This window comes from Eucyclogobius newberryi, unplaced genomic scaffold, assembly GCF_026437365.1.
Source record: "Eucyclogobius newberryi isolate DKJ021-1_F unplaced genomic scaffold, fEucNew1.0.hap1 SCAF_3, whole genome shotgun sequence".
Lineage (NCBI taxonomy): Eukaryota > Metazoa > Chordata > Actinopteri > Gobiiformes > Gobiidae > Eucyclogobius > Eucyclogobius newberryi.
Genome location: NW_027315945.1, coordinates 19,082,397 through 19,097,395, shown reverse-complemented (window position 1 = coordinate 19,097,395; position 14,999 = coordinate 19,082,397). Strand labels below are relative to the sequence as shown.

At 38.1% G+C, this 14,999-nt stretch overlaps 1 protein-coding gene across 3 annotated transcripts in view; it reads left to right on the top strand.

The window, feature by feature from the left end:
- oxr1a (oxidation resistance 1a) overlaps positions 1 to 14,999 on the top strand; it is a 157,555-nt gene that overhangs the window by 53,729 nt on the left and 88,827 nt on the right. For all 3 annotated transcript variants that reach the window (XM_072460819.1, XM_072460822.1, XM_072460818.1), the window contains one exon: positions 11,355 to 11,542. In XM_072460819.1, the coding sequence (XP_072316920.1) occupies positions 11,355 to 11,542 (188 nt within the window). The remainder of the gene's footprint in view (positions 1 to 11,354; positions 11,543 to 14,999) is intronic.

Here is a 14,999-nt window from a genome sequence, read left to right as displayed (position 1 = left end):
AATTTATGCCTAAAGCATATACACATTGGTTGAAATCTATAGAGCTTGGTGGAGTGTTGCTGGAAGCTTTTCTGTTGAATGTTACTGTTCAGTTAAAATGTGTTACCCCTTTTCATCGTGTCTCTGGGGTCACCAAACACACTTTTTCATTTGCCAGTACAGTAATACTAGTTTGTGCAAAAGAAGTGTATGGAGAGTGAATCTGTATCTTTCATATAGCAAAACGGTTCATGTTTTAATGTACCATAAGATTTTCAATATCTAACTGTATTTAAAGAAACACTCGAGGTCCCACTGTAAACAAACCCAGCAGGAAGGATCTCTGGTGCACTGTAAAAAACTGACATTTTTTCAGGCTAAAAATACCCTGCAGTTTGTTGACGTTTGGGTATTAGTGAGGATAACGCAGTGCTGATAATAGCTGTCAGTCTCGGGCCAATAGAGATTCAGCAGAGCACATAGACATATAGGGAAAAGGGCTGTGCTGTGTGCGCATGTGCCAATGGGATTACTAATCTGTGAGCAGGGCACACACTTGGCTTTACTCTGTACCGCTTGACTCTATCTATACTTTGGGAAAATGGCTTGGCAAGAAAGATCAGCCAGAAGTACAAGTAATACAATTTGCCTTTCAGTTTTAATGTGGGACTGATTTGTGAGGCAGTTAGGACCACTTTATATCGGTGGTTAATTAAAAATGCCAGAACATATTATTACTTTAGCTGCTGCTGTACTGCGGCTACAACTACTAAACCTACTTTCTTTACCTACTCACTGTGGTTAAAACTTTACTTATTTGTGTACAGATAGAAGAAAAAGAACTGAACTAAAGCTGGAAGAATTGTTGTTTTGAATATGACAAAAAGAGAATGAAATGTCTATTGTTATTGCCCAAACAAGGGTATGAAGAGATGTAGCTGCACTTTTGTGATTCATTTCTGGCCCATTAACGTTTTGTTCGATACTTGAACCTGAACCAAGGCATTTTAAAACATTCTTGATGCATAGTTAAAATATTGCCTGACTAAAGCGAAAATATAGTCCCACCCTTTGCACCAATACAATACAATTTACTTACATTTGGGCTAAAAATATTTCTATAGCCAAGCTGAAATAAATTGAAACTAATTATTTATAATGAGTCATGATCTGTATTCTGTTTCAGAGTGAAGTTGGAGGTGATAGTGTGTGATATTGTACTTTCTGTTGTCTCGTTCCCTCAAAGACATTTTCACTGCTCTGTGAACGCTTGCATCTTTATACTCCGTCCTCTCCGTCACATGCCTTTTAATAGACTCACATTGTCAACCTCAAGTTCAGCGCTCAATCACACAACCTTTTATCTAGATGGGCAACAGGATTTAGAGGAAAGCGTGATGTGTGTGGCATTGAAGGAACAATTTGAACAGATGACTAGCTTTGTGAAGGAGTAGGGGTGTTGCTGAGCAGGATTAGTCTGTCAGAATGGTGCACTGTGGCGCTCCCAGGGCAGCAGCTGTACGGCCACGGGCAGAGAGCTTGTACATTTAGAGAGGTTTCTCTCTATAAGACCAGATTGATCAATTATAGGCTGTCTAGCACACTGCGTCCGCTCAGGCAGCTTTCTATGTGCTTAATGCGTCCTCTATAGCAGATTGAAGATGACTTTATGTCTTTGCATAGAATTTACTTATTGATTGACTCATTCTAGTCCTTTTTTGTTGTGAAATCTACCTTTTTTATGTCACTATAATAGTGTTCAACAATTTAAAAAGTCAAACGTCATCTAAACATTTACTTTTATCTATGCATTGAATTGTGGGTGATAGAGCACATTTCTACAAAGTAGGTGCAGTTGTTACGGCCCCATATTGTTGTCATGTTATTATTATTTTGCATGGAGTGGAGTTTGATGCTCCTTAAGAAACGTTTTTACGCTTGCTCATTAGTTAGTTTGTTTGACTTTGTTTTTGTTGTTTGGCATATTTCTTGTGCTGTGTTGTCCTTAAAAGTATAAGTTGAAATCATGTTTTAACACATTTATGTTGGGTTGACTGAATATTATTATGGAATTCTCCCCAAAAATATTGAGAGATTCATTTTTGTCGATATTGTCCACCCCTATTTGCCACAGTGTTTGTACATGGGAGGAATCTGGATGGTTAGCGGAGTATACCCACAGTAACAGTCAAGACATATAGTAATGCCATTGTCGAGATTGAAAATCAAAGCACCAACTGCCTCATTCTGAGCTGCAGGAGGTTAACCGCTCTGCCATGAATCAGCTGCCCAATATTTGTCCTACAATAAGCAGTTTATATTCTAAGGAGTTCACCGTGTTACTTTATATAGAAGCACTTTGTATGCATAATCCTGAAGTACGGCATTATGAAGGCTGTGTTAGAATCTTAACAGATGTCCCGTTTGAGCAGAGCTGTGTTGGGAATACCAAGAGCCTGTGTGGTGCTGGCTGGCTGCTGTACCAGGAAGACAGGCTGTTCCATAAGTACTGCCCGGCGGGATACGTCACTGTTGTGACTCTTTTTCTTTTTTTTCTTTGTTAAAGATTTTTTTGCCCGTAGGCTTTATTGAACAGGAAAGGACAGAGTGAAATGGGGATAAGAGACAAAGGAGGAAATTGTTGGAGACAGGATTTGAACCCACGACACTGCGGCTGGCACACGTGTGCTGTGCCCGAACCACAGTCACAGTATTGTAAACATGGAAGAGCCAGAACATTCTGACCAGCATCACACAATATCTCAATGGAATCAACATTGAAATTTGACTTTGCACAATTAACGAATCGCAAAGGCTGCAATTATTTAGGTAATAAAATGTCCTCTGCGAACAACAAAATGGAAACAGAAAGGACATAACTGAATTGCTTATGCTCCGTGGAAACTTAGATTGCAAATGTTATCACACTCACAAAATTCTGCGCCTCTGACCACCATCATTTTGAGTTTGAAATGAATAAATGTTGACTCAAGGGCTAGATTACGGTAAGGAAACAACTCTTTGGTATTCCTGCACTGGTAAGTTTCCAATATTAAAAGTGAAAGAAATTAAGAAGAAGAGTTATGGCCAGTGTTAGATCAACAATCAATTTTCTGTAGCTCAAGTGGCAGTTCTGATAAGTTATGTTATATCTGGTTTACATGATTAAAATCCAGACCAGTTTGAGCATGATTATCGTTGATATACAGGCCATTTTGAGTGGGCACAAATGGTCTAATGTGGTGCATTTACAATGGATTTATGTCATTGCATACTTTCAGCATGGTAATACTTCATAACTATGATGTGTTCTGTGAAATTAATGTACATTTATTGTGATCCTCTGTATTATTAGTTTGATGCAGAGTTTCCCCTTCACAGCTTATGGTTTCTGCTTTCTATGCACATTTTGTCATGAACAAAAGTCTTATATTCCCCGCTAAGGACTCCCAATGCTGTCGTTGATATGTGCTTGAGCATGTGGGTGAATGCAAAGAAGACTATTTTCAGCTCTACCTGGAACGATACATAAACCTGTTAATGGGAGGTTTTCTGTCATGTCACAGCCTGTGAGGTAAAATGGAGTCTTGTTACTTTTTAAACGAACAAGATTGTGTCACAAAATGCAGGTTATTACTGTCAGAGCCAGTATTTCTGTATTCTTGCTTTAGGGGCTTGTCTTTCCACAATCCACATTACCCAAAAGTGCTTGGTACTACTGCAGTATCCTCGCTCTAAGTTTTGAAAATTGTTCCCAGGTACTGCACTCTGGTAATCTACTGCTATAAAATCCTACAAATATACACTCTAATTTAAATATGGTAGTTTTTATTTAGCAGGAAGAAGGCGTTCTATACAATAATAATAGTTGTAAAAACTGAAATAGTCACTGTATTATTACTGGTACTTTAGTGTCAACATATTTAATTAATTATAACATTACTTGATGACATAAGTAATTTTAAGAGGAAACGTTACATGTCGTTTGAGTAAAATTCCCATTATTGCTCCATATGTTATAGTAAAATTGAAGGCAAGTTATTCTAGGTAACACAGCCCATAGCTTCATTGTAAACAAGCCTCTGTGCATTGGCAGGAGGAACCATTCAAACAAAGAACATTAATACTTTATCCATAAAAAAGGGGGTAATAAATTTGCATCGGTGGGGCCGTAAATCTGCCTCTGCCTTCACAGTGGCAGGATTTGTGTGTCATGATCATCTTCCGCAGTGACACCGGCTGTGACAGATGTGGCTGCCTTCAACCCACAACGAACAGATGCACAAATGGCTGCCAACACAATGGAGCGTGAATGTTTTGACTGTGGAAAGTCTAGCCTTAAAGCGAGTGGTGCTATTGTAATAGACGATATATCCTGAGGGGGGAGACAATGACAATGATGGAATTAGAGCAGTGTTTCTCTGGGCTGCTGGTGATATTGTTTAGTCCTGTTTTAGACTTGTTTTAGCGTGGAACATACCAGGCATAGCAATACAATCTCCAAGGAGACAAGCAGGTGGCTGATCTGGGCCAATATATCACGATGGCCAATATATATATATATAACAATCGGCTTATTTCCTGGTCCCTGCACACAGTTGTAATGATCATGATAGAAAAGCACAGAACGAATCTGGTGATGATTTATGAATTTAAAAACAGCAGAGAAGATTCTCAGAGTTGAATCAGAGCCACATCAGTTATCGAAGAAACGTCAGTTATCGTGGAGCTGCAGTTTTTGACTGTCGGAGGGGTAAGGATTTAGGATTCCTCAAACTAGCGCAAATTAAGCTAAATGCTACTCCAGGTATGTTTTTGATGAGGAAAGAATGTTAAAACAGGGTTCAAATCTCAAAAAGTCAATTTTGGATAATATATGACCTTTAAGAAGTATATTTATGTGTGCAAATATGTCTTCGATGACACTCACTGCATACATCAAACTAATGTGATTACAAGCTGTCAGCAATTCATAATATATGCCCTACATGTGCTCCCTGAGTAAGTCATCTGTGTGCCCTTGTCCTGCACCGAGACAGCAATAAGTTACTGTGTCCAAGGCCAGGGTCCCAATGATGTTATAGTGTGTCCTTCATGTTATAGTGTGTCCTTCGTGCATGTTATGAGTCATTCTACAAGTCTCTAAGGTTTCAAGGCCAGGTATGAATTAGATTGATCAAATCATAGGGGCTTTGCATGATGATTTGCACAAGTTTAGCCAAAAGAAACAATTCTTCACCCTTATCGGTTGTGGAGGTCAGTTAAGTTGTTTTCAGTTCCTTGTTTTGTTGTTTTTGTATTTTGGGACATTGGACAATAAAGGACAAGGGAACGTGTTTATGAAACTTTATTATCTGTCTTGTTGTCCATAAAACATCGAATTAATCACGCACAGGAGTCGCATGAATCTTTGAAGGCTCTGCCCACGTTGATGTGCTAATAGCAACCGAAAGGGCTAATTATGGAGACGGTAAACAAAACAGACGAAGAGCTAAACAAATCCGAGCTTTTTATCTGCTGAACTTTTAAGATCACAGAAAAAATACTTCTTTCTATTGTGACGGCAGATTTTGTTTAGTTTGACAATGTTTATAAAACTACCGGTATTATGAGTTAGAGAACTAATGATCTTTTACTCAAAAACGTGATCAACGAGGTTGATCTAATTTCCAGTGAGCCAATCTAAAAAAATAAAATAAATGGCCTTCACAATGACTTGCTTATAGATTGATGTGCAAGTTACCCATGTCCATTGAAGCTTTCACTTTTCAGGCCACTGCACTTTGTATCTAGCCAGTCCCAGGGCTGGATAAATGGAGATTGTTGTTAGGAATGGAAGAAATGCACAGTAGTTCCAGTGCGGTGGCAAATTTGCAGGTTAAAAAAATCACAGGCTTTATTTTTCTAATAATGTTGACAAAACTGTAAGCCAGACTTTGTACTAACAAGCTGCATACTTTGTTTGACATAAACTGAGAATGTAAAATGCTCGTTTTGTTCGAAGAAATGCACAATTTTTACCCGGAGATGTCTCAGCGTGGTATTTTTCCTCACAAATTAGATGCTGTGTGGGTGGGTCGCCGAGCCTAAATGCCATAATTAAAATCCTTCGTTTCATCTCTGCTGCCTGTCCTGCCCTCCTGTTCTTCCGAGATATAATGATCTAACGTGAACGTCTAAACAAATGCTCAAACTGACAATTCTCTGAACCAGCTTGTGATTTCTGCTCCGCCACAAGCGTTGACGTCACACCTACTACTCTAAATTGACCAATGATGAGCCGGTTGTCATTGGCTCACGACCAATCAGAGCAGAGGAGCGGGACGGAGGTTAGCAACTGGGAGGAAGAGGAGGAAGAGGAGGAGGAGGAGGAAGAGGACAGTGTGGGACTGCAGCAGGAACAGTCCCAAGGTTCATAGACGCACACAGAGCTGAAGGCTGAGTTTGATTGAGAGGCTTGTGTTCCACTCGAGGGGACGGCATCAACATGCTTTTATCTGTCCATATTTGTCATTTAAGTATTTATATGTTATAAAAAAAAAAAGTATGAAAAGTTATGAAACTATAACCATATACGCTACAACCATTATTTATTAGCTATTGGATATGGACAGAAAAAGTTGATAGTGTTTTCAGATAAATTCAATTTAATCTGTTGCGTATCGTTTAGACTTTAACATTATTATCATTCTATCACTTACCTTTGTGAGTTATTTCAATATTCTTGTTTAGAATGCTCTCAAAATTGTATTCAGATACAAGTACTTCATGATAAAACTAAGTTGAAGTTACAAAGAAGACTGTAAAGTCATGCAATTAACATTTATGTATTTCTCTTAGCCAAGTTTGAGGTCTTCTTATTTGACTAAAATTGTTGCTTTGCTTTTGGCGGCAGTTGTTCCTAAATTATGGAAAAAACATTATTTGAATCTCAAGCCTATTTGCTGCTGTTGTAAGGCTACCATTGTATGTACCATGTGATCAGTTAAGACACAGATGTTTACTACTAGATAAAATGCAGTCACAGTTTTAGTATCTTGGTGAGAAATTAATATACACTGTGAGTAAATGAGTAAAAGCTTGTACTTGTCAACTTTGGTCATTCTGATTGATTATAATAAATAGATTTTTGAGCTGGCAAATTGGTTGACCTGTTTTACTTGACTTATTCAATGAACGCTAGTGTGTGTGTGTATGTATGTGTATGTGTGTATATATATATATATATATATATATATATATATATATATATATATATATATATATATATATATATATATATATATATATATATATATATATATATATATATATAAGCAGGAATAGTGTAAATAAATAAGAGGAAAAGTTGTATTCCACACATTGATCACTGCTTCATTTGTGCTGATGTATTCACTTTGGTGAGTTCTCCTTAAGTGTCAAGAGTTTAATCCTCATCTCTGGCCTTTCGCCGCCTCGCTCCTCTCACATTGTTGCAGAAACCATTCAAGTTTTAAGGCTCATTGGTCAAACGCAGCACATTGGCCCCTGACACAGAATTGCTGCCGTGGCATTTAGCGGGGCAGATGAGCCGAGCGCCGCACTGTGGTCCATACATCATTATGCAGAGGTGTGGGACAGCAGCTCTCCTTTATTATCACACAGCCTCATTTACATGCATTGCCACAAGTTGTAACTGCTCTCTGTCCCTGTGTTGGAAAGAAACATTGCTGCAGCGGCCACTGACTAGCTCCTATAGGCTTTTTCATCACCGTTTTTAAGATTATTTTAGTAGTTAACTAGTCAAATGATTATTTCTCTTGTAAAATTCGGTCTTAAATACATTATTGACTAAACGTGCTACCTTTAGTCGATACTTGATGGATATTATTTATGAATAAAGCAGATTGTTGATGAATTTTGACATTTTGGTTTAATAATGTCGTCGTTTTTGTAAAAAAGGTATGTTTGTATAATGTTTGAGTCTGTATAGCCCAATAAGATCATGGATATCAAAATGCAACTAAGATTATTTTTAATGTCACAATTAGTCAATCATTGATGCAGCCCTAATAGCTAATATGTTGATATACTTGGCCAATAAAATAGATTATTATTGAGTTACTTAAATTCTGTTCTGAATGATGTTGGTCCTCTTGATCATATCTACAGTGTAGCTTTTAAAACAACACTTTCAACACTGAAGTAACATTGGTTGGAAAGCTTCTTGTTTTATAATTATAACACTGGAATATTTTAAATTAAGCGACTGAATTTTTGCAATGGACTAACAATATTTGTAGCCGTTTCATAGTAATTCCCCTCAGGGTGTTTCAGTGCGAGCGTCATCTCTCACAGGATATTGTGGTTTGAACCATCATTTACAGAACAGATGAATTGGCTGATAAATGTTTCTGTAAGTGACTTTGAAACAAACATCTAGAGTGCTGTGAATCTTTCAGTATCACTTTATATAGTTCTACAGAAATGCTCCAAGCTAACAGAAACCACAGATGATCTCACCTCCTTTTTGAATGGATATTATCAGTAACATCGCTGGATAAAGCACTTCAGTAGCATTCATTTTGTTGCACAAGCTCTGTAACACTGCTGATTCTCAAACCTATCTAAGAAGCTTTTAACTGTAGCATAGTTATAATTTCTTCCCTAAATACTTCCAAATACAATATGCATAGTTGCCCCCTTTCTTCCACAATAAGTCAACATTATTTACCTTTAGCGGCCATTTAATTCCCAAAGCCACCGCATGTGAGACGTGCCAATAAATGGAAATTCAAGCAATTCAACAGCACCCATGTGTTTTCCTATAGCCCTAATCCTTCTTAGTGGGGAAGTGATAAGCGTGTTTTGACTTAGCCACAAATTTATCTTTGTTGTTTACGCGTTAAATGCCAGACGGCGTGGATCCCTGAAGTGGCTGATAATCTTTGTGATGGTTGTTTGGCAGAGACGCAAGCACAATATGGCCTCATGGCCCAGGCACAGTGCAGCAGAGGTGTACAAATCAAACAAACCTATATTTATGTGTCGGTTCCCAGTGTGCATGTGTTTAAGTCGATGATAAGGATCTATCTGAAGTGCAGGATTTACCCGTTTCTCAATGTGCTTTTTGGTAAGAAGGATGAGGGAGCTGGCAACATTTCATTCAGAGTATATTTACTAAAAAACAATTCAAAGCTAGTAACATTGCTTGTAACAGTTTCTTCTCCCACTACTTGAAGGGTTGTCAAAAGTATTGAAAATCAGATCATAATCAAAAATTAAATTGATTTGAGTAAGTACTGTAATATTGACAATGTGATATTGGCAATGTAATCATAAATATAGCAAAATAATTAAATTAAATACATCGCAACAATAGAAAAGTATTTGTCTGAAAGAAATGTGCTTCAAAAAAGGTTCATATTTTAGTCATGATTTGTTGGTTTATTTAGCCTTGTCTTGGTCTTTTTTATTTTTTTAATTCAGAGTTAGACTAGTCATTTTATTGCATAATTAAACTGAAATTATTGTATCAAAAAGTATATTAGAATATTGCAAAACAAAACATGGCTATCAAATATTAAATATGTTTTTCATATCGTACATTATTTTGTGTTCTCTCTGTGGTATAGAAATGTTTGTATCCTGGAACGGCTAGTATTTTTATGTGAGCATGTGTTACTAAAGCATGTGGCAATTGTTTGTATGAGTGATTTGATACTTTTACTAGACTCTTTGATGCAAAATGGGTCATATCTTTGAGAGACGGGAGCAAAGAAACCTATTACATCATTGCCATCTGCGCACAAACTCTTTCTAGGGTTATGCTGTGGGATTTCCTTTGAAGAAATTAAAACAAGTTTTTGTCTATGATCTTTTATCTCATCTATTTAATCTTGTATTTTGGGAACGCTTCAAAGATTGTGGTTTATATGTTTGGTGTCAGTGTGGTTAGTGTGGTCACCCCAAGGACACTTAAAATGGTAACTCTAAATATACAATCACCCTCCGCTTCATACTAGATTAACACTAATTATCGTCATGCGTTTGTACAAAACCCCCAAAAATTACCAATTTTTGGCGAATAAGTTACGTTTATGTATGATTCTTCAACTTCAGATAGTGACACGTCCTTTGTGTTTGATCTTTGACTTTGTTGGTATGATATTGTAGCTTGTGGCTCAGTGTGAGAGGGCGAGCGACGGGCCTTCTGCTTTTCTAATGAGACAGTAATTAGTGCCCCAAGCTCCGGAGGGAAAGGAGAAAGACTTCATTCACTTTGATGCAGTTTGTCTTCTGCTATGTTTCTGTAGTGTGCGTTTGTCTTAAGATGCAACAAGTTAAGCACACAGTATTAATAAACCTGGTCAACGTTGGCTTCCCTTGCTATTTTTGTCCATTTCCCTCTTTGTAATATTGACATTCCACATTCCAAATCACTACTTTTTTATTACCATTCGGGCAGTTTAAGTCAAACGTGTATAAACTGTATGTTTTTTGTTTTATATATCTTGTGTATGAGGGCCAAATCTTTCTCATTCAGACTCCTGTCCTCTGTGTTTGTCCCCCACATCGAGTTTGTTCGATTGTCAGAAGAACACATGCAGTGATGGACAGCGTTTCCAAGGAGATTATAGGTTTTCATTTTGGCTGTTTAAGACACTGTGTCATGTGTGCGACTTTGCTCCATCAGGGGATGAGCGCCGCGCTGAAATGGCCAGAAAGATAGTGTTCGCTTCAGCAGTTTTGGCCCAGTGATTGAAAGTGTGTGTGCGCTGGAGCTGCTATTGCTGTTTCAGGACTTTTTTTGACTATAGTTAGATAGTATTTCTTGAGCATTTTTTTACCCCCTTCTCTCTCCAAGTTTTTGCTGTAGTGTACAAGTATGATCCCGTGTTATGTTGTGAAGTGAAAGTAAGTCGATGTATAAGCTTATGCTTATTTGTAACTGTATTTTACTCTCAGTAAAAGAGGTAAGAGGGAAAAAATATGTATGAGGAAAATAAACGGAAATGTCTTGTCCTTTCGAGAGTCAGGAAAAGATGGAGAATGCATGTGCTGTTTGGATCTGTATGTGTCAAAGCCTCTATATACAGAGTCCCCTCCAACACTCTGAATCCTTTTGGTTGTGCACTTGTTTTTAGCCCACTTTACTGTAGAGAAACTTCACTGTCCGACATGCAAAGCAATGCTAATAAATTCACCCATAACAAGAGTCTGATTAGCTTATTGAGTATCGTCTTCCATTCCACTTTCAAAAAACAAGTAATTGTACCAGTCTTGTACAATAAAATGTTGCTGGCATTGACAACCTTGCATGCAAATGATGTCTGCCCTTGAATTGTGAAGGTGGTAATATTTGTGCTAATTACATGCTCTTCCTCCTCTTTCAGGTTGAAGAAGAAGTCCCAGTCGGTGGATATTGCCAGCCAGGGTTTCTCGCCGACTTTGGTGCCAGCCTCGCCCCTCAACAGGGCGTCGCCCCCTGTGGCCAAGTCGCTCGCGGTGCAGGAGAATAACACCACCAACTCCCAGAGACGCAATCCCAGAGTCGGGGAGCTGAAGAGGGGATACACCATAGGTAAATAGCCTCATGGGCTTTTAACAACCTTAACATCTATTTACTTTGTTTTAAGCAGCTCTCATACAATCACTTTCCCCGACTACTACTTTAATTTCGTTACAAAGGGAAAAGCTTGATTACTATTTCGATACCACAATGATAATAAAACACCATTAAAATGTCCCTGCCTAAATTAATATATGTAAATGTATTTCAAATGCTACCGCCCCGTTCCCATATACGTTAGTATTTTCTTGGCTGCTTGTCCTTCAGCCGGCCTGTCTGTTCCTTATGTAAATCAATGCAGGGTAAACATCCTATAGCCGCGCTTGTATAATGCAGGAGTGGCTCTTTAACTGCGGCACTGTTGAGGTCAGAGGAGGATCATGTCACATTGAATCGTGGGACAGAGAATGGACTATCGGTGAAAAGGAGGTGGAAAATGTAGCATAGTACGTGTACATGCTACACAGTCATTGTTTATTGACGCTGCTTCAGTTGCTAACCATTGACAGGTGGAAGTGTTGTGGTCATCTATGGGTCAGTGTGGAAACGGTGGGATAATGGGCCAAGTTCCCGGACAATGCACGCTTACTGTAGTCTATTCTTTTTTCACTGCAAAAAATTCAAGTTTAAATGATATTGTGAATGTTGTTTTGAAGATAAATGTCTTTAACTGACAGATAAAAATAGATTTTTATCAATATTGCCCACCCCTACTCCACCATAGCATTAAAGTTGACACATTCAGCCACAAGGAGTCAGTAAAGGAACGCATATTTATTTATTAATGAGATTGTTCAGAATTTTCATTTTTTGACCTGTAGGCTTTATTAGATGTGGAATGGCGATGAGAGTAACAGGGACATTCATCAAATTGTCGTAGCCAATAATTGATCTCATGGCGCTGAGGCCGGCCGCACAGAGCCTGGCATATGTGTAATTATATTAATAATAACAATTGCAATTTTTCTGAGAAACACATAGCAATTACAATTACATTAGATTTGCATTTATGTTTTAGATTGTGTTCAAAATTCAGATCTTAAACAGATGTCCAGAAGTGATCATCTAATCCAAGAATCCCAAGCATTTTAGAACATGTTTGTAGAGGTCTAAACTACACATTTAGCTGGTTTTACGCAGAAAAAGAGAGGATATTTGGTTTATTGCAAAATCATTTTTATTACAGTCTATGCAATTTGCTAATTGTGACCATTCAAATTACCATTCCTATTTGATTGCAATACATCGTGCTGTCCTACTTTGTAGCTCAATGAAACATGCATTCAATTGTGAATCATTCATTGTCTGGCTGCTTTTCAATTTAAGCCATAATAGCAAATGGTGTCAAGTGGACTTGCTTTAGATGTCCCTGCCCACACTTATCTTCCATTAATAACATTTGGCAGGTCAGTTATAGTCAGCTGTTATATGTCATAGTGACATAATGACATAAATTTCAAAGCAACAAAAATATAGGAGCCATTTAAGCATGAGTCACCACTGTTAATAATTTGCTGTGGGTGATGGTGGCCTAGATAAAAGCCCATCTGAATAAAGGCGTTGAGTGAAAGTGCATCTGTCACTCATCTCCACCGTTCACATAATTGGACACTGATTACTGATGGGCCGCTCTCTCTACTTCCTATCTAGATGGGATCTAGAGAGAAACACCCCTTGGCATTTTCATATAGTAAACTTGGAGCCACACAGTTCCTCTAGGGCTTGATCATGCTAATTTATTCTAATGGGATAGTAGTAATGTGCCAGGGCTCTCGCTGTGCTGTCTGCCAAGCTTCAGATAGACCTGTCATTACAGCCACATCGCACATTCAACATCGACATTTTAATAAAGTGCCCAATGAGCCTCCTGCTGTGAAAACCCGACTGTGTTTATATCCTTGATGCATACAGGCAACGATTGATAAAAAGATAGTGTTCTTGTGGCATTGTTGCTCCAAAATGGTTGGAAGAAGCCTCCAGTGTTTCTCAGTGAGACTTGTGACTCCTGACACCAGTTCTCCATGGACTCCAGATCTCCTGCTCGCCAGGGCCAGTCGCAATGCCACACCTGACCTCTACATCATTATAAGCTGCTGTAGCCATCTCTTAAAGCTGCTCAGAAGCACAGGATATCCCAGTGAAAGCCTTCACAGCTGTGGGCCATCATTACAGCCATGGCTTTGTGGCCAAGAGATGTGGATTTTACACCACTTTTAATATATATATATATATATATATCAATTTAAGTCTTATAACACTATAATATTGGAATCTACAACCTTTCCCCCCCACATTTTCTACCGCTTGTTCCTGTTGGGGGATGCGGGTGACTGGAGCCCATCCCAGTGACTTTGGGCCTTAGGCAGGAGCCAGCTAGTTACAGGATTAATGAAACAAAAATATGCTTTTAAACTAAAGACATATGCATATTGCTGTAATATTAGCTCGGGATATAACAATAGGCAAGTCTCGTTGTACAGTATAACGATATTTATTTCTTGGTACCATATTTATTGCAATATTGTGGAGAGGTAAACATAATTGTAGAACTACTATTTTTTTCCTTTAAAAAAAATGCCTTGACAAGCATTTGTGCAAATCTTCAATGTCGTATTCCAAAGGAAGTTTTATTTTTGTTTTGTTCAATAAAAACTTCTTCATATAAAGATCTAGTATTAATAATTGTTGTAGTGTAGATTAGTAACTGATTTTCTATATTTTGACAAATTTGGAGCTTATACTGTGATAGCCATGATTATTGTGAGACTTTTGACTGTAACTTATTTCACTTTTGTAGGAAAAGATTTGCAGTAATGACAACAAACTATCCGTACTGTACTTATGTTATCAGCTAGCGCTGTAATCTGTCTATCAACTGTTCATACTTTTTACAGGAATAGTTTACACCATGAATAACCAGACCAATATTGTTCACTTATGGCTTCCCTAGACAATGATTATTATATTTTTTTTTTTATTTGAAAGAAAAAAATATAGGATTTTTTTGGCCCGTAGGCTTTATCAAACAGGCCAGCTAAGCATGAAATGGGGATGAGAGAGATGGGAGGACATGCAGTAAACTATCCGAGTCAGGACTCATGACACTTTGGTTGGTTGCACATGAGGCCTGGCATGTGTGCAGCTGCCTTAACCACAGTTCCTCTCTTGACAAGGCTCAGTCTGTTGTATTAGCGTGTGACCTTAAACCAAATGATTGAGTGGTTTTTTTTTTTAAATAGGAGCACAATAAATAAAACCTGTGAAATATAAAGTGTTTCAAAGCGATAAACAATTCACTACCGCTCCGTTAAGCTCATTTATGTCCGATTTCCCAAAAAGCCAGACATATTACAGCAGAAATGTTTGTGTCCAAGTTAGGCCTTCTATTATGCTGCAGAGGCTCTGGTGCTGTCCTTGGTGCTGAAGCAGCTGTTGTGTCGGTGCTGAGGGAGAGCGTTCGCAGCATGTC